The sequence below is a fragment of the Anarrhichthys ocellatus genome, unplaced genomic scaffold, assembly GCF_004355925.1.
Source record: "Anarrhichthys ocellatus isolate YVR2014 unplaced genomic scaffold, GSC_Weel_1.0 scaffold15, whole genome shotgun sequence".
NCBI lineage: Eukaryota > Metazoa > Chordata > Actinopteri > Perciformes > Anarhichadidae > Anarrhichthys > Anarrhichthys ocellatus.
In genome coordinates, this window is record NW_022280045.1 from 8,604,643 (window position 1) to 8,628,306 (window position 23,664).

General features: G+C 40.3%; 3 protein-coding genes across 5 annotated transcripts; 2 read left to right on the top strand and 1 right to left on the bottom strand.

Moving 5' to 3' along the window:
• Positions 1 to 2,713: 2,713 nt before the first annotated feature.
• On the top strand, positions 2,714 to 6,691 carry LOC116387736 (protein shisa-like-2A). 2 transcript variants are annotated; one of them, XM_031855082.1, is made up of 3 exons: positions 2,714 to 3,026; positions 3,687 to 3,823; positions 4,121 to 6,691. In XM_031855082.1, the coding sequence occupies exons 1-3, from the start codon at positions 2,845 to 2,847 to the stop codon at positions 4,303 to 4,305; spliced, it is 504 nt and encodes a 167-aa protein (XP_031710942.1). In that variant the 5' UTR covers positions 2,714 to 2,844; the 3' UTR covers positions 4,306 to 6,691. The 2 variants fall into 2 exon arrangements, with proteins under 2 accessions (XP_031710942.1, XP_031710943.1); XM_031855083.1 differs by having other exon boundaries at positions 4,124 to 6,691.
• Positions 6,692 to 10,062: 3,371 nt separating this feature from the next.
• tmem125b (transmembrane protein 125b) lies at positions 10,063 to 15,185 on the bottom strand. Of its 2 annotated transcripts, none has more exons than XM_031855370.1 (2): positions 15,005 to 15,185; positions 10,063 to 14,938 (listed from the first exon to the last, which is right to left on the bottom strand). In XM_031855370.1, exon 2 carries the CDS (start codon positions 14,543 to 14,545, stop codon positions 13,832 to 13,834), a length of 714 nt encoding a protein of 237 aa, XP_031711230.1. In that variant the 5' UTR covers positions 14,546 to 14,938; positions 15,005 to 15,185; the 3' UTR covers positions 10,063 to 13,831. The 2 variants fall into 2 exon arrangements, with proteins under 2 accessions (XP_031711230.1, XP_031711231.1); XM_031855371.1 differs by having other exon boundaries at positions 10,063 to 14,587; positions 14,671 to 15,185.
• LOC116387914 (leucine-rich repeat-containing protein 19-like) lies at positions 10,235 to 13,782 on the top strand. Its single transcript, XM_031855372.1, has 3 exons — positions 10,235 to 10,339; positions 12,141 to 12,315; positions 12,494 to 13,782. Exons 2-3 carry the CDS (start codon positions 12,150 to 12,152, stop codon positions 12,880 to 12,882), a joined length of 555 nt encoding a protein of 184 aa, XP_031711232.1. The 5' UTR covers positions 10,235 to 10,339; positions 12,141 to 12,149; the 3' UTR covers positions 12,883 to 13,782.
• Positions 15,186 to 23,664: the final 8,479 nt, after the last annotated feature.

The window sequence follows — 23,664 nt, forward strand, 5'->3', positions numbered from 1 at the left end:
ACACACACACACACACACACACACACACACACACACACACACACACAAATCTATCCATCCCTCCCTCCATCCACCCATCCATCCATCCATTTATTAAAATATGAGATGAGATTTTCTTGCATGGCTGTTGCATCACTTCTCTTGTTCATGTTTTTTGATACTTCACTACAGAAGTATACCTGCTTTTGTGTGTTTCCCGCTTGTGTGATTGTCCGCCTGACCCTGATTGTTTTCGCCTGTCCCTCATCAGCCCTGCTGTCACCTCTTCCTCCTTATCATCCTCCGTTCATTGTGGGTATCGTCTTTGTGCTTCCCATTGTCTGCTCCAGTTCGTCGTAGCACTTCACAGCGTTCAAGCCTTTCCCTCGTGTATTCAAAATGTGTGTTTGACCTTGCTTTTTTGACTCTGCCTCTGACTTATTTTGAACTGGATTCCTGTGTACCGTACCTTTGCTTCAGTAAAAAAAACTTTCAAATCGACCATGCCGAGGGAGCGTGAAGTAGTGAGAATGAATGTCAACTAATTATAGCTCCGGGGCATTACAGTAAATTCCCTGTGGGCTGATTATTCCTATTGTCAATTCCATATTGTCTTAACAATAGCAAAAATGGTTTAAAATAACTACAAGTATACGTTTTGACCTCCACAGTGACCTTCAGTCTCTAGTTATCCATTCATCCATCTCATCCACCGCTTATGCTCAGGGTCCCTGATTATAGTATTATTAGTAGTATAGTAAAATCTATTTTCTCTATTTTGTGTTATAAACATTTTGTTGTTAATCATTATGATTTATTTTATTTTATTGATATTTTGATCCTTTATAATCCTTTTTTTAAAATTAAGATTAGTGATTGATTGATTGAACTTATGATAAATGTCTCTTTCCATTTTTTAATTGTTGGTGAACGTTTTTCCAATAATCTTCATCTGACCAACTAAATTGGCTGCAACCTCATATCGCTGTGCTGTGTCTGTATTTAAGTACAGTTACAGAGAAACCTTTTTGCTTAAAAAGGAAAGGACATCTTCACAGATTTACATGCTTTACATTTGTCATGTGGAGGACTCTTACCGATAATGTAAAGCCTTTTCCTGCGGGGGCAGAGCCTCTGTTGACCTTGTTACACTTAAACGGCATTTCAACCTTTTGAAAAATGGACCGTGAAAACTAATTTTTTTGTTCAGTAGATAAATACTAATAGTATATATCAGTGGCGGCTGGTGGAAAATGTTCTAGGTGGGGCCAACCAATCAATTTGAGCAAATATCCCAGTATGATTTAATGCAAAAAATTAAAGTATCATACACACATTACTACTTTGAAGTTAAATATTTAACATTTATTCCAACACGAAAAAAAGCAGTAAATAACACTTTGATAAACACGTCAGGACATCTTATTTTGGTCACCCTCACAGGGAATTCAGTATAATATATATATACAGTATATATATATATATATATATATATATATATAGATATATACAGTATATATCTATATATATAAAATAATAATATAATAGAACATGTTTATTTATTGAGATGCCCCTATGGACCTTGTTGTAGGAGGTAAAGATCAGGAGAAGTAAACATGAAGTGTAATTATGAATACTGATGTTAAATTAAGCTATGATGAGTTTTCACTGTTAATTTACCATCTCAATTACATGTTGATGCCTCCATGACCAAGTTAAGCAGATGAGACTGAGGACAACTATGTAGAAGAACAGATGTTCACTTTGTCTAATATGTAGCTTGACAGAGTTCTCCATGTGTGTCCTGGTGTTCTCATGTTTCCTCACTTCCTCATCCCTCACTCCCTAACTGTCCGTGCTGGATCTGTCCCCGTTGTTTTAAAAAGCTAAATAAGTTATGAGCATGACGTCATCCAGCTAGCCAAACCTGTCTGGTGTACAGCTATAGAGAAGCTTCGTATGTACTGCTTCCCTTTCCTGCTCGTCTGCTGTCTGATTGTGAGGTCAGGCTGATCTGGGATCAGCTCTTTGGCCTGCAGAATCTCCGCCAAAGTTCTCCTCTCAAACGAGACTTGGAGGAGTAGTGCTCGCGCTCGCGCTCACCTGTAGATACTTCTCCTGACGACAACGCGCAGCGAGCTGATTGGCTAAATTGTATGTCACTCATTTATATTTTTAATCAGCAATTGGCTAAACTGCTTCATAGACCCGCCTCCTGTGGGCCATTTCTCGATGGCCCCAGCGCTGAGGACGTGCACACAGGCGGAGAGGACGTGCAGGAAAAGCATATATTTTGCGCAGATATCATAATTTACAAATATTACTGGGTACATTCCACATTTCAAAAACACAAATATTGACAATTTGTAAAATGTATTATTATTATAATATATATTTTTTGAAATATATATTTTTTGTGGCTCAAGGAGGGGCGCTCAAGGTGGGGCCACGCCCCATGGCCCTCTATTGGCCAGCCGCCATATATGTATATTTATATGTATGTAAATACATATATATGTATTTGTATATATATATATATATGTGTGTGTGTGTATATATATACATGTATGTGTGTATATATATATGTATGTATATATATACAGTATAAATATGTTTGTTTGAGAGAGAGAGAGAGAGAGAGAGAGAGAGAGAGAGAGAGAGAGAGAGAGAGAGAGAGAGAGAGAGCGCGCGCAACAGTTTTCTTCAGATTCAAAATTACCACCTCCTGCTTGTCCAATTCCCAAGGAGCACAGAGCGGATGGAGGAGCAGCACCTCCAGGCTGCAGGGGTCTTCTTCTTCTTCACCACTTTAATCTACGGATAAGAAGTGCTTTTTTCTTCTTCTCAGTCATCTCCTGCTGCAGCATGAGCGCTGAGTGCAGCAGTTACTACAGCACTGACGGTGTGTTTGTGGACGGGTTCTCGTGCCCCAGACCGGGCAATGCTGTTGCCGCTCTCTTCTGCTGCGGATTTAATGATGTCAAGTATTGCTGTGACGATCCCAACAGTTTTTTCCCCTATGAGTACGGATACATGTGGTGGCTGAGGTGAGGGCAATTTTAATTTGGCAAAAAAGTATTCCCCCCCCGCCCCCATCTTATTGTTAGTCATTGTTTTCTACTGTTTTAGTTATTTTGACACGTTGGAATTCCTAAATAACCTAAAGATGTTGTTGGATATGCAGTCACATTCTGTCATGATCAACAGATGAACTATTCACTGTGGGTGTTGTTAACTAGTTAACTATCCAGAAATGTGGGCAGCAGCACCACTCTCTTATACATTCTCTTGTGATCATGTTAATAAAGGTACAGTTGCTCCATACATATTTGATTAAAGTAATTTGTGGATAAAAATGCCAATAAAAAAAACTTTAAAATTATGATTACAGTTGTCTATTTTATTTTTTTCGTTAATGCTTTGTCCATATACTGAGTTATTCATATTTGCATATTTGATCTTCCTTCTTTTGGTATTCCCTTTTCCATCCACATCACCCTGTCCTCTCCTCCTTTCTCCTTATCTCCTCTCCTCTCTTATTTTCCTTCCTCTTCGCTCTCTCCTCCTCTCCTCTTCTCCCCTCTCCTTGTCTCCTCTCCTCTCAAATTTTCCTCTCTTCTCCTGTCCCCTCCTCCTTCTCTTCTCTTCTATCCTCCTCCTCGCTCCTCTTCTCTTCTCTCCTCCCTCCTTGTCTCCTCTCCTCTCAGTATCGGCGCTCTGGTTGGTCTGTCCATTGCAGCAGTAGTCCTTCTTGCCTTCCTCATCACCGTATGTGTCCTCTGCTACCTCTTTATTGCCACCAAACCCAGCCGTCTTGACAACGGCCTACCCCTCAGAGCACCAGGTTAGTGTGTGTTCAGGATCTCCTAAAATTCCTTCCAATTCAGTTCAATATGCATTATTGGCAAGAATGTAACATGGAAAATATTACCAATGGACCAAGTAATGATGGGATTATAAAGACTCTTACTGGAAAAGGAATTTTCATTCAAATGTGCTCTTTCTGAAATCCTTTTAATTCAGAGAAAATCGCTACAATTATCAGGTTTTAAATGACCCATTGTTGTTTTGTGTCTGGTGAGTGCACAGAACAGACGCTGTGTAACTTAGAACTTAGTGAAATCATCTTTGTTCTTTTCAGCAGTAGATCCCAGTGAGGTTTCCACGCCCGTGAGAGCGACCTGTGTCTCCGGTCCGCAGGGATTCAGAAAACACTTCATGAGCAGGAAGTTGGACTGTGATAACCAGCCGCCAGACCCCGAGATCCTGTTCCAGAGGTGTTTCACAGCCACCGCCATCGGCACGAAAGGGGAAGAGCCTTCATAGACCTCTTGTTAAAAATGTGGCCATCAGACCTGAGATCAAGACATTCAGTGAATCTGGAGGCGGACTGTGTTGACAGGGGAGGGCTGGGACACTGGGAGGAATCGTAGCTGAAACAATATGGTATGCATGGGAGTCATTGGGGTTGAGTATTAAATCTGAGTGCTTGAAATCAAACTAAAATGTGCACAACGAAGCCATGCTTGAATTTTTTCCCACACTAAATTCTCTCCTCCTCATGGCTGCATAATTTCGACACTCAGCACTGTGCAGCAGTAATCAAGAGGATGGTACTTAATTATCTACCATCTTGGAAGACAATAGACATGTTAGTGCAACTGCGGGCGTAGTGTTTTGTTCCAGTTTACACTCAGGATTTACAGTTTCATGTGTATCTATAACGATGCCGAAGATGAGACTGAAAACAGGAAAAAGAGCCTGACACACCAAGACAACGACAGTCTTGACATCCAGGCCGCAGAGTCAGGGTGCACCCTTGTAAAGTACTGTGCTGTAGACCGGCCGTCACATCTGCTACATTTTACTCAGGGACTAAAGAGATCCACAGTGCGGTGAGACCAAGAACATAACAATGCTGGTTATTTATTCAAAACCTTAAAATGAAACATTTTTACATTTTTCGGATAGGAGATTGGGGTCAACATGTGTCTCCTATGTCAGAGCTGTAGTTTCTTTCAACCATGGTCAATTTCATTTGGAGACACACAAAAGATCTTTCTATTTTTGGCATTTTCTTTTTAAATTGACAGCTGCCGTTGAAGAGGCAGACAGGAAACTAGCAGAGAGACGAACGTCCCCTGCTGGAATCCATGTTGTGCCTTAATCTTTCATTTATCAGGACACCATGAATCAAAGCGAATAGGTTTACACTGAGATTCTCTTTAATGGTGCTCTCAGGATGATCTGAGTCGCAACAAGGAGTTTAGTCGAGATAATGATAAACACATAGATGAAAAATAAACATTAGTTTAATCAACAATACCAACATTACAGCACATAATCAGGAGGCTGGGGCGGTGAGCTGTGGACGCAGCTGGCACGAGCGTAATCAAGTATCAGCGTAATCAACAGTCACATTATAATGGACCAATGAGAAAATCAAATATCACAGTATTTTTGACTAAATACCTCAATATTGAAAGTTGACTATTTGGTGCTTTCACAAAGAATTAACACAAAGAGATTTTTAATATATAATCATAATCAAGTAATGTGGATATAATGACTAATTGGGTAAAGGCAAATAATAGAAGAGCTAGTCTGATAAGGTCCGGAAATGACATAATTCTACTGTAATGCAGCCTTGAAAACCAGGAAAATACATCACTTATTCTATATAACAATATCCAAAATCTTAGACGACATCTTGTTTCACATCACGATATCGATACATCGATATATGGTCCAGCTTTAGCCGATAGCAACAGGTGTGACGTGTGAATTAGCCAGTGATCGTTAAGCAACAATCAATCACCTCATACCAATTAGCGAATACGGTCGTTGCAGGGTTGTCTGGCAAAAACAATTAAACCTGGCTCAGCTTTTCCCATGGTGATGAAAGATATATGTATTTGACACTTTGATCTGAGGTTATTCTGTGTTCATTTGCATATGAAGATGAAAGTTATTTTCAGGACAAAGACAAAGCTTTCTGACCAATGTGTCACCGAACATTTTTCAGTCTCTTTTATTCAATGATTCCAAACTAACCAACTTAAACGATACTTTCATAATTTTTCAAGCTTGTCTTCATGTTTAGTTTTGGTTTACTGCAGATTTGGAAGTATGAAACTGCCCTTAATTACATTCATGAGGAAATAACGGTAGACTAACTTCTCTATCCAAACACATCTCGTGGTAAATGGCAGTATTATACTGAACAACTTGCAGTGTCATCAAATGTTACACCATCATCTTAGCTTTTGTCTAAGGAGCTCTTGTTGCTTTACAGTGTTACTTGGCATACATACAGATCACAAAGCTGCATTTCTGTGGATCCACTATTCTATGTATCTACTGGATAGTCAATTCCTTCTCAAAACTTTCAAGTGCCCTTGTTTTTGTAACTGGTAGCTTAAGCGTTTATCAATCCATGCAAAGAGTCATGTCTTGTATCGGTGAATACATTTTGCTTGTGTAATTGTTGTGGAAAAACGTTAACTGTCGTCAGTTTTGAATGTCAAACACGTTTTCTTTGTCCAACAGTCAAAATATCGACTGCTGGCATGTTAGTCAAAAGTGCGGAGGAATTAAGTTTCTGTAAATGTCGGCACAAAGCTGTGCTCAGTAATCGACTGGAGCTTGCACACATATACAGTTCAATGAATGTAGGAGAAAAAAAACCCTCCTGGTTTCAGATTATTTTCATAACAGTGTTTTTTTTTTAACGCATTCCATGAATGTACACCGTGGTTTATTGATACAGTGCTTGAAAGAGCATCAATAAAATCTGAATCAAATGAAGCTTCCTGATTATTATGCAGCGATGCGGTGCAGTCATGTGGTGGAAAACCACCAAACAAGTTACAGCTCATACTATTTACAATGTGAAGGGATTTTGATGCACCTAGACTCTGATCTATGTTATCGACATATGAACTGCTAATGGTTATTGAAGTAAACTATGTGAATACTGGCACTATTCTGCGAAGGATTCATCCTTTTTTAAATTATTTGTGGAGCTTAAGGTTTCTTCACTGCCAAGCTGGTGTTGGTTGTGTTTGTATTAAAAACATCTAGCTGAGCACCTCTGATAATGAAGGCTTTTTTTCTGTCTCTCTTTCCCTCCACTTTAAATACACTATGTTAGTTGTATAGTTAAAAAGGAAGAGATTAGACGAGTCAGTGTGACTGAACATCAGATTTGGTTCTGGATTTTGGTTCTTGATCTTTCTCTGCAGAAAGGCAGAGACTTGCAAAGCCAGCAGGAGCCTTTCTGAAAATGCAAAGTAGTAAGCAGATTGGTATAAAGGATGACAGTGACAACAAAACAGCTTTGATCACTGTATAATCTTGCTGGCCTTATTTTCTTGGGTGAGATAAGGGGATATATCATGAAAAACTCATTTTTTTCAGTCCTTATGAATATACATATGGGTATCTGTAGTGCCTGAAAACCCACAAACTGTGCAATAAGAAAACCCAGTCAGTTTTTATGTGGGTGGCCCAGATCAGAAGACATGTGATTCAACAAGACATTCAGATTCAGCTCATCTTCCTACGGAGAGGCGAAGTCCCGCCCCCTTTGGTCAACCACAATGGGACCTTATTTCAGAAGAAAAATGTGCGGTAGTCTTCGGCTAGAGTCAAATAATTTAGTTTGACTTGTGCCATGAATTACACAATGATGTTTGTCAACAGTGCTTGAAGTGGGCCGACACTCACCAGTACCCAGGGTTCTGTAATTTATCGATACAATGTTCACGACTTGTGAAGAAATTGCCTGTGATGAAACATTATTTAAAAGTTTTCTGAATCTGATCTTTTGATTTGCAGAATATCATTTTACAGGGCAAAGATATCCAGAAGAATGTAATGTTCAAATGAAGGCTGTGATACGTGTAGTCAAATCATTTTTTAACTATTGCAAGTTTAGTCTGGTAGCCTTTTGGGCATTATCTAAGCCCTATATACTAATAATAATGATCCAAAATTAAAATTGACATTGTTTTAAGTCAAAAAAACTCAAGAGAGGGGGGCTTGAAGAGACAGGTGCTGAAATTGAGCTCTTCAGACAGAGGGTGAATACAGGTATATTCAAACAGATAGGATGAGGAAAATAAGATGTCTTTTGATCATTAAAGCATGTAAACAGGTTCTAGTAGAAACCCCAAAAATACAAGTATGAACCTGAAAATGAGCATGATATGTCCTTGTTAATATATACTCATAACATGATTAATCCAATGTCTCCTCCTTGGCGCCCTAATATGCACATCAAATGCAAGTTGTATTTCTGAAACAGAGACACTTGAACCTCCTTTTGCATCGATTATGCTTTTAACTACATGGATATGTTCATGTGTTAATAAGCTGTGTTAATGTATTAGAGGGATGATGAGATGTGTCTTGAAAATTGCAATAAAGTGCAATATTCACATTAATATGCATTAAACTCTTTACAGATGTCTGTCGTTAGGCCAGTTCAAAACTCCAAACTGTCCATTACTACACTGATTAAATTAGATTATTCACTTCAAGACTGAAAGCTAAGGGTAAAGATCACAGATTAAATATAGACATGCACAGAGAAGGTAGGTCATCATAAAAACACAGCACAGTGGCAGATTACACAGAATGGATTTTGCCAGTTACTGATCAATGAACATTTTTATTCTTGACCCCACTGCTTTGTCCAGCCTAATTTCAAGGTATTTCTACCTGTTTCAACAAGATCTTTTAAATAAGACTGCAATAAGATCTTTATAAAAGGATGTGTATTTGTTCTAAGAAAAACAACTGATACTGGATAGAATGACTTAAACTTTAAATCTCATTCTGAAGGTAAAGTATGTAACTACGAAGTGACCACAAATCAATTTCCCTTTCTTTTTAGAAGGAACGGATTAAATGTGATGGGGGGCTGAACGGAGTATGAATGCATAATAAACAATTTAACAAGCTGGGGACTAAGGGACCATAAACGAATTAGTAAAGCAAAGGGGAGGTCTTGAAAAGGGGGGAGGGTCGTGTTGCTTTTCTTTTTGCAGAGGGGAGGGTAGTCCGACCTTTTGGGAAGGGCAGAGGAGGGTTTGCAGCCAGCTGACTTCTTTTTAACTCTGGGGACAGACAGGAGCGGAGAGTCTCATCAGAGGCCGTGTGATCTGACATGTATGGGAATCAATGAAGGGAAGTTACATTTTGTGTAATATGGTGAAAGATTTAGTTGTATTTATAATTCTGGTTGCAGCGTTCTGAACCACTTGAAGAGTTTTAGTAATTGCCTGGGGCAAGCCGGACAACAAAAGGTTACCATAGTAAAGTCTGAAAAAAGGGCATGGAGAGAAAATACAGAATTGTTGCTACAAAATGTGTAAAACAGCTACAGTTTTTGAAAAAATGTAAAAAGAATAAAAGCTGGTATTTTTCTTAGTTCCGAAAGCTCACGTCTCTACTTCACTGTGCAATGTTGTTTCCTGGTGATCTTAAAAAAAAACAAAAGCTTTATTTCAATGGTCATATACATACATGTACATGCATAGAAGCTGACCTGTGCATTCAACCCAGAGGGAGAGGGCTGCTGTAAAGCACCCGGAGAGCAGCCTTGGGCTCAGTGACTCACTTAAGGACACCTCCGCCCACTGATCCTCTGTGAAGCATTGCTGTATTCGTGGCAAAGAAAAAAACGCAGCATTTATAGTGAGGTGCAGACAGAGAGAGTAAAGTGTCGTAATTCTTACAATTCAAGCTCTTATGAACACACTTTATTTCCTTCTCTCAGCATCACTGATTTAGTGAGAAGTGGTTCAAGAACGAACAAAAAAAGATCTTCATGTGAAGCAATGTAAAATCCGGGTTTTTATCTCAGTGATTTTCCTTAACTGCCCAAAACAAATGGTAAATTGATGCAGATGCCCTCTGTGCACATACAGCATGTAGACTACGAGTGCTCTTGTTTCATGTGTCGTATGTGATTATAGTGACACTATCTGGCCTCAGAGCACAGATGCAACAATGATGACAATTTAGGCAAAGGCTTTTTTTTGACCGCGTCGCTATTTTGAAAGAGTAAATTGTAGAAATATCAAGCGCCTTATGGTTTCACTCACAATTTTTGCATTCACTCCTCAGAAAAAAGCAATAGGGAGGAGAAATGGAGGAAAACCTAATAAAGTCACTCATTAACATCTCTGTGTTAAGGGCTTGTTACAGGAAGGGTGGTATTATGGTATGTCCTGCAACCTTTGCTCAGCAAGTCTCTTTATATTGTCAGTAGAGGAAGACAAAAACAGCAGTTAAAAGTCAGGTCGAGGTGACGCAGTACTCCTGCTCTGTCAGTTGTCATATTTTGATACAGGTAAGTCTTTTTAGACTTTGTGTGTGTGTATGTTGTTGTTAGATTGTGTAGATTGACAGTGTGTGTGCTACTGTGCTGTAGGTGAGACATTATTGGGTCTGTTTTTGGTCATACGACTAATGATTGACTGAGGCACAGCTACCGTGTGCTGACATGCATCACCAGATACATTTTTTATTTTACCAGTGTACTGCTGCCTCAAATTAAATACATTCAGCCAAACTACGTAGCATGGATGTGCTGTATTTCTGCTCTCTGGAATTGGGATTGTCCTCTGTACAACATAGGTCTATTGATGCTATGTCTAAAGTTAATTAGTAAGCAGTTCAGGACTATAATCATGGACATTGCTCCATACCTGAAAATCCGCTCCCTAAAACCATGTGACAGTTTCTGTGTGAAAGGGGAATATACTGAAACACAAAGATGAATGTTTTTGTTCATGCTAATCTGTTTTATTTACTGGTTGAAGGCACCTGCTCATGGATTATGGATTCATCAGCTTTTTTTAAACTCTTTTACTCTGATATTTCAGGGTTATGATGACCCAAAACAAAGGGTTGCGATCATTGATGATGATGTCAACAATGTTTGTGTATCATTATGTAGATCTGGGGGTTCAAACCACGGCCAACTGGCCAACAGCGGCCTGCTCCCCAATTTTATAAAATAAACTAGAATTTTTCTCCGTCTTAAGCTCTTGGCACAGAAACCAACTGTGTTTGTTACATCTTAATATTAAACGTATAGATTTACATCTTACATTCACATTTGCATCGTAATCTTTTAAGTGGGTGCTTAGGCCACTTAGTATTTGGTCATTTCTGCTTGTTTTAACTTTACTTATTTACAGATTTACACAAAACATCATAATATAATCAAATTTAGAAACAGCAGATACAAAAATAGCACACAAATAAACTACTGTCATGTTAAACGTTGAACTGTTTAGTAGTTTTGGGTAGTTCATTTGATAGAAAATTAATCTTTAATTAATAATTAACTCATTTGGTTGGTCATTCTGGTCTAAAAACACAGATTTTCTTGCAGTGTTGTTTAGTGTGTGACTCCTTATATTGTTTTGTATATGGCCCACAATCAAAAAGTTCTGAACACCCCTGATGTAGAAGGTAACTAAAGTCTAATCAAATCTTCAAAATCAAATGTGTTCAACAGTGTAAATTGAATCAAATCGTATGAAAGGAAATATAAAACAGAAAAGATTGTATCTAACAATGTAGATCTCCAAAATGTCCAATCAAATCAGAACGTGCTTTGAGCATTCAGATTATCTTACCCTCTAATAGTCCAGCGTCAGTTTTAAATGTATTGATAGTCGCATGACACATGGTTAAAACTTTATTGGCCATGAAATATAAAACTTCAGGTGTCAGGATGTCTCATCAGCCAAACATTACCAATACACTAATTCAAAGTCCGTCTTCAAACAATACTGACAATACCTTTATGTACATTGAAAGAGTTATTGGTTGCTCTGATTGTTACTTCTCTCCACAATGACTGCCAAAAAGATCCCTTCCTTATGCAATACAAGTGATGGGGGATGAAATCACCTCTTTATTCTGCGTAAAGATGCTTTCTTGAGTTCAAACCAAGTGAGTATCAATTACGGCCTTTTTAGCGCATATCTTCCTCTTTGCGTTTCCCTGCATAGTGTTTTCTTTGGGGTGGCATCACAAAAGGGGCTTTTCTTGTAGGCCGCCCCACCTTTAAATGGTAAATGGTACCATGTCATGATCCTCAGTAGATGTAACCACTTCATGATTTGATTTCACCTCAGGACGCAGAGATGGGCCCGTGGAGCTGCATCCTCTTTGCGGTGTTTTTTCTTTGTGGAGCTTTTATCAGAGAAGCACATCAGGCTACTATATCAGATGTTGGGGGACACAAAGGCGCTCAGAGGCATCTTCTGATGGAATTAGATCACCCCAACAGAAACGTTTCTGGAATTCAAAGTAAGTTACAAACTTTACCATCATCTATAACTATTTACAACCAGGTGTGTTAGAGGAACTTTGAACTCTATAACACCATATTTACAGGAAGCATGTGTGAATGCACTGGTGTTGACCTCGCTGTCTTTATAGCTACATATAGATGCTATAAAGTCTATTTTTACTGCTGCGTACCCAGGGGCAGCCGATACAGAGGAGAGCACGAAGTCGCTGGAGTGGTCCTATCTGGTTGCAGGACTGGGCACAGTCCTCACCATCTCACTCCTCATCGTGATGACTGTCAAGTTTCGTCTCTTCCATCGCTTCTTGGCCAGCTACAGACACTCCCTGCTCCAGGAGGCCGACGGGGTCAGCCAGTATGGCCAGGACGAGCCGCCCTTCCCTAACAATGCGTTGGGTAGAATTGGAGTGGTTGGAGGCACTTCAAGAGGGCTGGATGACGATGACGATGGCTTCATCGAGGATAACTACATCCAGGCCAGTGAGAAAGAAAGGGCAGAGAGAGAGATAGAGGAAGAGGATGAGGAGGAAGACAGCGACGATGATCTTCAGTTCACTATAGGGTGACTGTCTACTTCTTGAAATGAATCACTGTCTTACATGCAACCTCTTACACCTTCTATTTGAACATCTATGAACTATGAAGAGTAAGTTCCCCTAAAAACAAGTTCCATATTGTTTCATTTAGAAGAAAAGAAGAAAAAAGAAGAGTAAGAGAGAGAGAGAGAGAGAGAGAGAGAGAGAGAGAGAGATGGAACACATTTGTGAATCATAACTTTTCTTTTTCCTGTCCCTATTAATCATTTTGTGGCCTCTAACATTATGTCGAGTCATGAAGGGGTCCTGACCCACAGTTTGGGAACCGCTGAAAGTGCTGTGTAGATATGATGAACGTGAAAACTGAATGAGCCTCAGCTGCTTGAAAATGAAGTTGCGATTATGATTGGACTTGTGTCCAAAATGAGCACATTTAAATAGTATGGTACACAAAACTTCAAAAGCCTTGAATCAGATTGTTATTTCATGCACAGACAACATGTTAGGATACGCAGCGCTACCTGATTAAAGGCTTGTTAACTGTTTGCCAGAAGAGTGTCTTTCCTCTTTTTGAACAGTGATGATTTGATTTGATTTGAACACTTACTGAGTCTTTTTTTTTTCAATCATAATTGTATCACAATGGTGTATTTAGACAGTAAAAGACATGCATAAGATGTGTGCATCAATGAATGATTGAGTCATTGTTGAAAATATGCGGTGCAGCAATCTGTCTTTCATTTACAAACTATTTTGAAGTACTCATTGCTGATGTTTAACAGTAGTCATTTTTATGCAAATGGAAACAAAAAAAATGTCCACACAGCTGAGGAGCCGAAGACTAAGGCTACTTATGCTCTCCTGAATTCATCTCTTTGTTTGAAATGTTTTACAGCTGCTAGACACATTTAATAAAAACCTTTCATTTCACAGGCTCTTTGATCCTTTTCCTCTGAGTGATTTTGCTCATTTAGTCCATTCAGATCAGGTTGGTCCTGCTGGAGGATGTCTCTCTCCTGGCCTGACTCATCTGTCCTCCTGAGACACTGAATACCCTGACAGTTTGACCGCCCAGCCTCCTCGCTCTGCTCATTCTCAGCATCATCCTCCTCCTCTGCTCCCTTCTTCTTCTGAGGTAGATGATCACGCCGTAGCCCACTACAGCTAGAGACATGCCTGTCCCAGCAGCCATCAGCACCAGGCTGGACACCAACATCTGCTTGCCGTCATGACGTTGGCTGCCGATTGTGGCCACACAGAGAAGCACCGTCCCACAGAGCATCACTGCCAGCCCCACGGCTAACATCAGGGCCGGGTCAGCCCTGCCGCCGCTCTTCAGCTGGTCGATCCTACGCCAGCTGCGCACACAGTTCATGTCCTGGATGGCAGAGCTGAGAAGCTGCTTGAGCAGAACAGCCAGGGCTAAGAGGCAGAGGGTAGTGCCCACTCCGAGGCGCCACTCCCCGGACAGGCTGCTGGTGGTGGAGAGGAGGCCCACGCCTCCGAGGCCAAGCCCCAGTATGAGGGCCACAGAGGCACAGTAGCACAACAGGGAGTGGCGTGGCTCTCTGAACCACCACAGCTCCACTTGATCTTCCAGGACACGTCGCTGCATCAGAGTGGGGTCCAGGTAGAGACCTGGGGGGTGAAGGATGGTGTGGCGGGGCTGGTAAAAGGTCTGCATGTCAGGCATGGCAGTGGTCACAGCTCAGCCAGCCCAAAACCAGACTGACACCTTGCAAGAATGTGCAGAAAAAGATGATTTTCTATTCACCACAACTATATAACTGTATTATCTCAGCTTCTGTGAAAACTCACTTGTTGTTGTTGTATGAGTGTCAAATGTTGCTGTCCATCCTTCTGCATCCCATCACACAATTTCAGTCAAAGAATCACGATAGTTGGTTTCAAAGATCCGACAGTTGTTTGATTCTGTTGCTTCATTCTCTAGAAGAGATGATGTTTCACGTATATCCGGCTTCAAGGAAGGTTTTCCAATGGTGGAGCAGTAAACTTAATTTGCTCAAGCTGTTGTCGGGTATGAAACTCTTCTCAGTGTAGATGGTAGAATTATCTTGACTTCACACTGGAGGCAGAAAAACAGTTAAGACCCCAGCCACAGAGAAGCAGGGATTTCCACTGTAATACTCACTGTAAGTAGAGAAGTGATGATGTTGTTGACATCCCGGCTGGGTGTTGTGTAAGTAGCCTGTCCAAGTGTCTACTCATGATCGTCACTGTGACTGTAATAGCGTCACAAATTTGCTAATCTGTGCCACTTCACATTCTCTCCCCCAGTGCCAGGCAGAACAGAGGACCCCCCACCCACCCACCCTCTCATCACACGGGAATACCATCTTGTCTGGTTAAGTGGGAAAAAGACAGGTCACAATAGAAGTGTTGGATCATGGTTCGGACAGAGATTGGCGACATTGTCCACCAATCCCCCACACAGACAATGGGCTGACCGGCGTACACAATGACGGTGCTGCAGGAGACGGGCGGGGGTGTGTGTGAGCTGTGGATAGGGTGTTGCATTGCTGTTGTGGAGGGCTGAGTGATGTCAGTGAGTAGTGATAATGGGGTTTCTGTGATCCTAACGATAGCGTCATTCACACACTATGTTGAGCCCCTTAGCTAGGCCACAGTGAATGCTGCCTGTCCTCAATGAGACGCTCACTGACAAAGGCCTGCTGATCTGTGTCTTCCAGTAGGCTAATGTTGCTGTCCCTAAGGGATCTTCCTGTTTTTTTTACCCGTTAATACATTTTTTTTGGGAGGGCGGGCTTTTCCTGTTCCGATGTGAGAGGTCCTGGAAATAGCTGACATACATTTTAATCAGTAAGCTTTAGAGGTGTTGGTAGGCAGATTTTTTTTTTTACCATAGCCAGGAAGGTTAATAGTTGTTTGCTGCTTTATTAATGCTCTGAATTTGTAAAAACCAAACATGACTTTACCTGCTTTCTTTAGTCACATTTCCTCCCCTGAACCATGAAAAGCTAATAGGCTACAGCTTCTTGGATTTGGATTATAACTCATCAATTTTCTTGGATAAGCACTGTTCAATAGGCCTTTCTTACAGTGGAAATTTGACTTTTCAAACACAGATGCCGCTAATATGATTACAGTAATAAGGGCAGCATTCTGTTTTGTTGTTCTAGTGCCAGGGTCTTGTTATCATAAATACTGGCTTGCTAAATGGACTAAATGGAATGGACCATTGTTAATGTTCTAGTACACCTAAACTTTTGTGTAAGAAAGTAAGAAAGCTGTGATTGACAGCTGTTTGAAAGCAGGAGGCTTGATGCAGAGGTTTGGTGCAGACCAACCAGGTGTTAAGTTCACTAACAATGAACACTTACAACAATGGCGGTCATACGCTCCACATCACACACGGTGGCCCAATCCCAATCTCCACCCTTACGGACTCACAGAATTTGAGGCGCGCTCCCGCAAAGTCCGTGAGGGTTTAGGGCTGTCCCACTGTCAAATCGTTGAGTGTTTGAGGGCTCTCTGGCAGATATTTTGAGCCCTTTATGAACACTTTCCGTAAGTCAGCATTAGATGCAGACTTTGCCCAAGGGAATTACCCACAAATCATTGCAATGTGACGTTAAACACGGGGTAACCAGTGGACGCATGGAGATGTAAAAAAAAGGTAAACAAAGAGAACGTTCAGCCTATCATATTCAATTTACACAGAAACATTAAGGGTTAAAGATGGAACAAAAAAACAACAACATGAAATCAGAGAATATTTATTCATCAAATATTTGATTTTGTCATCGAAGCTGTTTTGACAGAAATGAGTAAATAGATTTTGTGAGGAAAAAGAGTCTGAAAGACGTTCAAATCAGGGGGTAAATAATACAAAATAAATACCCACAATTGTACATCATATTTTTTGTCGCTTTCATGGTAACGTGATATGTTGCAGCAAAGTGCTGTCCCATTCGTATTTACACCATCTCAAGCCCTCACTGTCTCTCACACTCAACCACTTACCAGGTGACGTCAGTAAATCGTTGAAGGTTGAGGGTTTGAGACTTTAGGGGGACATTGGCATTGGGCCTATGGACAATGGCAAGGCCAATTGAATGACGGCTGCGATGTTGGGAGAGTTACAGCAGATGGCGCTAGAATTAAAGGGATGGTGTCCGCTCAGGTTCAGGCTCAGAATAGACAGAACTTTTGTGGTACACTCGTGCACCAGACTTTACTGCACATGTGTTGTACTCCAATTATCTGACGCACACATCTCCTCTTTTAACTCTCCTTGGGTCACGTGCAGCATGTGGTCCTGACAGCAGCATGCTTTATCCTGCCACATGCAACATAACCATAGTAGAGGGGGATCTGTCCCCGACCTGACATCAAAACTACACAAACCACAACAAATATATTGAAAGCCATTTCCACTGCACTAATGTCAATAATCTGCTTAATCTTAAACTACAGATTCAGATCATACACATTACACTAGAATCATACAAAACCTACACTACAGGTTAAAGCACACTAACACCCCTACACCAATTACTACATGGCATCTCCCAGAACTTAAACAAATGGGCGCTCAGATACTCAGGGAACGCTTTTAGTAACCTGAACACCATGGACAGGACACAGAGGTGAGTGACCTCAAAACAAACATTACACATTATATTACTGCACAAGCATGTGACATTTAACACTACATTCGATCCTCGTCATTTTGGCAAAGGGTACACATATCACAATGAGCACAATGAGGTAACCAAAAATTGCCAAACTGAGTGTGCATATAAGTTCTGCCTGCACCGAAGGAGAAAATAATTGATCATTGTGTATTGACTTTGTGTTGCTTGAGGGTGCCTCCTTGTTACCTTTGTTCGCAAGCAACAACAGAAAAATACATAAAATTGTTTGTGTGGTTAGATGAACAACCAACAGGTTAGAGAAGTTTTATAAGCTGCTGAACAAAGAATGGGAAAACTTGGCCGGTCTCCAGTTAATTACAGCTGAGAGCAGCTACAATATCTACAAGACACCCACAATTAATACAAGTCAAGTTTGTGCCTAATTTCTTTTACAGTATACAAATTGTGCTACAAAGTACTAGCAATGAAGAGGACTTTAATTGCAATGTCCATATGTTTAACTGCACATATTTATGTGATAGTTACATTTCCAATACATTCTCTTTAGTTGAGGCTACTCTTTTAGATTTTGAGATGATCAAATTCAGATTTTGAGATGTAAATGTAACATGCAGTCCCCATGTGTTATATGAGGACGTTGAGGTGTTCACCACATATAAACAAAGACCCTCTCTGGTGCCTGGAGGCGCCTGTCAGCTCAGCTGTGATATAAGAGTATATTACATCCAGTTAACAGCTTACTGAAAGACATTAAACGCCTCACCTGTTCCTGTGACATTATAACCCATGCTTAGTTCTGTACTAAACTGAAACCATGCAAACAGAGTGAACTTATTACTGAACTAATCAAACTCAGTACCATTACTTCAGTGTCATGAATGGTGATGTGATCACTTCATGATATGTGTGCAATTCTTCCTTTGAGCCTTTGAATATCAACCAAATATCAACCAAAGCCAAATGTGACACTATAAACAATTTATCCACATTTTTACTTTGTTTAAATGAGAAAAAGAAAGAAGATAAAGGAATAACATTTATGAACAAATGGTAGAATGGAAAGGTAGAAGGGCGGACGGACGGATGTTGGTTTTACAAAGTGCTGACACTGTTTTCTGCCTGCAGTTGGTCCTTGACAGTCTACATTATCAGAGATTGTTTTGCAATTGCTGCTGTTCTATCTGATTTTTAGTGTTACAATAAATTGTATTATTGGAAAATGGCTTGCACCTCTTTTTCTACAGTATTTCACACAGACGACTTCATTGGAATGACTTTGTGCCGTAAGTCTGGATGAAATGTTTGCATTTCCTGTGTATGAGCCGGATCTTAAACCCTCAAGGACACCATTTCTTACAATGACCATATGAATGAGTGCTGGAATGGGGTTTGTTGGGTGGGTGACCATCAATCCATCCAGCCAATTATTTTGCTTAAGTACCGGTTACTTTTTATAGGAAAGGAAATAAGTGAATCCAATGGAGTTACAGTGACTCCCATCAACCACAAGGTAGCAACAAGTAACCATGTTATTTTGACACTCAAATCAAGACATAAGGAAGGACATATTGGTGTACTATAAAAATGTCTATTATTTGTGATTGTTACAAATCATTGCCTTCACCTTTGCTGCACCATCAGTTGCTAGGCGACTTCATCAGTGAACAGCTGATAAATGTGTATGTTTAGCTGTTAGTCTTGTCGATGCCTGTTGCATTCTGGGAGGGACTCCAGAAGGGCTCACTGGATGTAGAAAATTGAGAAACACATGGAAGACACAGATGTGTGAATAAATGTGTTTGGACACCGACATGTTTTTTTAATTTATTGTCACTGTAAGACAATAAACTGTAAAGTTGACCGTAAGACACATATTTGAGTAAAACAATATTGACTTTATTCATTTAATTGGACCAGGGATCTATAAAATATTTTTTTTGTTCATAAATACAACCATTTATCTAAATATTGCCTCAACAGTACAGTTGTGTAAAACATCTGTATTCCTATAGAAAACGAGTGTTGATCAAAAGATCAACCTGTAGAGGGCAGCAGCATCTAGGTTTAGACTGCAACCTGTACAGTTGTACAGTACATGCAGTGCTTGAAGAAGTACTCAGACCTTTTATTTAATTAAATGATACAGTAAAAAAAAATGCCGTTAACATCTAAATGTGGCCAAGAGTAGTAGTGGCATAATGTATAGTAAAAAACACACATTTTTAGAAATTCAAAATTGCACTTAAGTACAGTAATTGAGTAACTATAATTGCATTCCACCGCTGTGTAGATGGCATAAGACTTCCCACCTTCAGTTTCCTGTATGTTCAGATAGACACTGAAGACTCTCAAAAATCCTCTTTTTTTATCTTAAGCAAATTATTTTATGCATTTCTTGTATTCATGTTTGATACCTACACTGTGAATATATACAAAGCTTAAATACATCTTTCAATATCACTTATTTAAGAAGCTCATCAACAATAAAATTCAATATGTTTTTACACATTTGGTTTTAAACTGGGTGTGTGGAGGAAGGATAAAATTCTGCTTTGCGGCTTAAAAAAGTGATTGTTTGTTCTGGTTAAGATTAAAGAAGAGGGCTGCGTGTTGAGCAGAAACTGCAGCAGTTCGCTCTTTGCTTTCTGACAAATTGGTGTCCAAGAATGTCTCATAGAGAGAGATTTGTGTGAACAGTTTCTCATTCTGGCCCGACACTCCAGCAGCTGATTTCACTGACAGGTGCAACATCAACCAGAGAGGATGAACTAATCTCATAGCTGCAGACCGCTGGGTTAGCCAAACAGGGCTTGTGACCAGAGCATCGCTGTTCCAGTTTCCCCTCAAACAGCTGGTGAAAGGTGGGAGGAAACAAACGTGTCTCTCTCATCTCTCAAAAGCAGCTGTTGAGGTGTTCTTGAGCAAGGTACAGAAACCTAATTGCTTCAGTGCTCGGAGGCCATGGGTGGATAGCGACTCTGTAACTACAGCTGTGTGTATGCAGAGCAGAGAACAGCTGGGGGGGAACAGTATGCACGCTCAGCAAATGTTCCCTAAAGGTTCATTAAATAAGAAATGTGGCCAGAATAGAAGTCACACTAATTACTGAAATGCTGCTCACGGGTAAAAGGAACTGCTGATTTCCATGATTGATGTGACTGTATGTGAGGATGGTGGAAGCCTCTCTTGAATCCAGAATGTGGAGGAAATGTGGGCACATCATCCAGACTGGATGCTGTGACAAATGGAGAGGACCTGCTGCCAATATCTGAGGCCCCTGACAACAGATGGACGCACTACGCAAACACAGACAAACCTTACCAATCCTGATTTTTTTTTTTTATAGCCTTAGTTTAACCAGATGTCACTCGGGCTGAGATGTGTCATGAAGGGACTTCATATCAGTAAAGCAACTGATCTGTAAACAGACTGTCGAAAAACCTTGAGTGCTGTACCCTACAAGATAATATATATTTAATCTGCAGTGTATCAATTTGTGAGGAAGTACACACAAACCTCTGCTCAGCAAGAGTTGCCTCTTCACAACTATAACTCAATACCTAAAATATTGAACAAGAGTTACAGTCCCCAAAACTACTGAGCTGGTGATATCTTGACTTGTCCTCTTGTGCCGGGTTGACACGTGGTTTTGAGTGATCGACTACTATTGGACCTGTTAAGCATTAGCATATTAGCATTGTGAGTATGTTAGCATGATGACATTTGCATTTAGCTCAAAGCACCGCCGTGTCAAAAACACAAAGCTGCTAGTGGTACTGTTGATAGTCTTGTTTCATTTTTAATTGAAATAAATGTATAGGTCTGTTTCCTCAATTTCTGGAATTTCTTTAGAGGGCAGAGGTTTTCAACCTATAGAAACATTTTACTTTGATTTCCTTTTGGTCTTTTTGTTTTTCTTGTAGGTAGGCTACTATTTGCCACAGTGGCTTTAACAGTCACAGGGCAGAACAAGAGCAGCTTCCCGGATTTTGGAGCCATCCAAGTCACAGGATGTTTGAGAGTAAAATAAAAAGTGCTAGTGGACTGGGCACTGAGACCAGAACAAGATCTGCTCTTGTATATTTTCTAGTAGCATATTTCAGTTGATTGACAGTCTCTCTCTCTCTCTCTCTCTCTCTCTCTCTCTCTCTCTCACTCTCTCTCTCTCTCTCTCTCTCTCTCAGATACATGCTGCCTCCTGCTTAATCCTCAGTGTGCTAAAAGCATTTCTCACGACTCACTACTCACAGCAAATTGACTGTAAATCCAATTTAGTGCGTGTTATCTCTGATGGGTGAGAATCAGATTTGCAACTAAACCAAAAACATTTCTTGGGCAACATCAATTATCCGTTGCTTTAATTTTCACCTGAGCAAGGCAGATGGGGCACAAATGATAACGCATACTGTAATTTACGTTTTATGATTATCTTTTTAAGTGCAAAATCTACAGCAGGTGAGCTCTTACTATAAACAACTAGGTCTGTACGTGTTTCATAGTAAGTCTACATTGCATGATGGGGATCATACACCCTAAGGAGACTCTAAAAACTAAAGACTTAGTGATTATCATGTCATTTGTCTGATAGCTTGCAGTACTGAGGGTTTTATCTCGAAGATACTTCTGCAGAATATCGTAGCTGTCTGTGTTGGGATATTTTAGCTTTAGCTTTTCCGGGTCTGGAAATGAGCAAATATCACATTTTTTATATTTCTAATGTACAGATTTAAAGACTAAACTCCCAACTGTTTTTTTAATCTTTTGGTCTGTTCATACTGCCTCATTCTTGCTGGATGGTTGCCATGCAACCATGACAACAGGCTCCCAACTGTTCTTTTTTCCTCTCCTCGGTGTCGTGTGTATATGTATGCCAGCGTCTGTGTGTGTTTTTACTATATGTTGAGGTCGGGAGGAAGATTAAGTTATCCTTCAGCTTATCTCCATTAAAATGACTGATTATGCTGTCAGCAATGGTCGTGGCCTAGATTTGAAAGACAGCTTTGTTTGCTCTGGCTGGAAGCCAGTAGGCTTTGTAAATACTACCGATGCACTTTTATCTGCGGACGAGTGTTACCTCATTGTGTTTATTAAGAGCAATAATGGAGTTTGGTTAATGGAAGAGGTACAGAGGACATTTTTCCTGTTGCTGCTGCCACCGAGAAACCGTATAGCCTGCGGTTCACTTTAGCATCATTTGCATATAGATGAGAATCACCTCACATTATTGCACGGGGGGTATATTAATAAGGGGGTTGTTGAACAGGATACGGTACTGTACAAGAGACTTGTGTCGATGCTAAAACAGGTGGGGCCCAGAGCGCTGGTTTCTGCCTCACTGAAGCCATATTGTCCCATGAGTTTCACCTCCCTCTGCTCTTCATCAGGATTCATGAAGGATTTAAGAATTAGTTATGTGTGTGGATCCACTGCCAAGTCCCTGAGTAGACTTCTAGCTAGCTACTTTTCTAAATTACTCCACCCAAAGGGAACACAATAACACCACAGGGACACTAAAATTGCTTGACCTCCTGATCCCTTCATATCTGCTCCTGCTGGTCCACTCCGCTGTACCACTATTACCCGTCCGTCATGATCCAAAATTGATTTCACTGGCTCAGTGGGTGTGACATGGACATCCCCAGGACCCACTTTCTGTTTTTCTCACTCTTGCTCACACACTTGTTGGCCTAGCTTACACATTCCCTCACAGTTGCACTTTCTTGATAAGTATTAGTAGCCGTTACTGATTATCTGGATAAATGCTGCATTCAAATGCATTACTTTTGATTGAAAATTGAATGCTTATTTTGCTAAGCCACATACGCTAATTAAGTGCTACTGTCAGTTCTTAATCTTTCTTACGGCCCAGTCTTACGTTCAGATTTGCTTACTTTTTCTTTTTACTTTTAGTACAGACAAGAAAGTACTGTTGCATGTATAGCGCAATCCCAATGTCCTTAACTATGAACCTTTAGGGACTTAGCTGACATCACCTGGTAAATGGAGTGTGAGAGGCTGCAAGTGCTTGAAATGGTATAAACACAAATGGGACAGCAGTTTGCAGCAACATATCACGTTACCTTGATGACACTAAAACATGTTATGTACAATTGTGTTTAAAAAAAGAGAAGGTTTTACTCCCTGAATTTGAATGTCTTCCAGGCTCTTACCT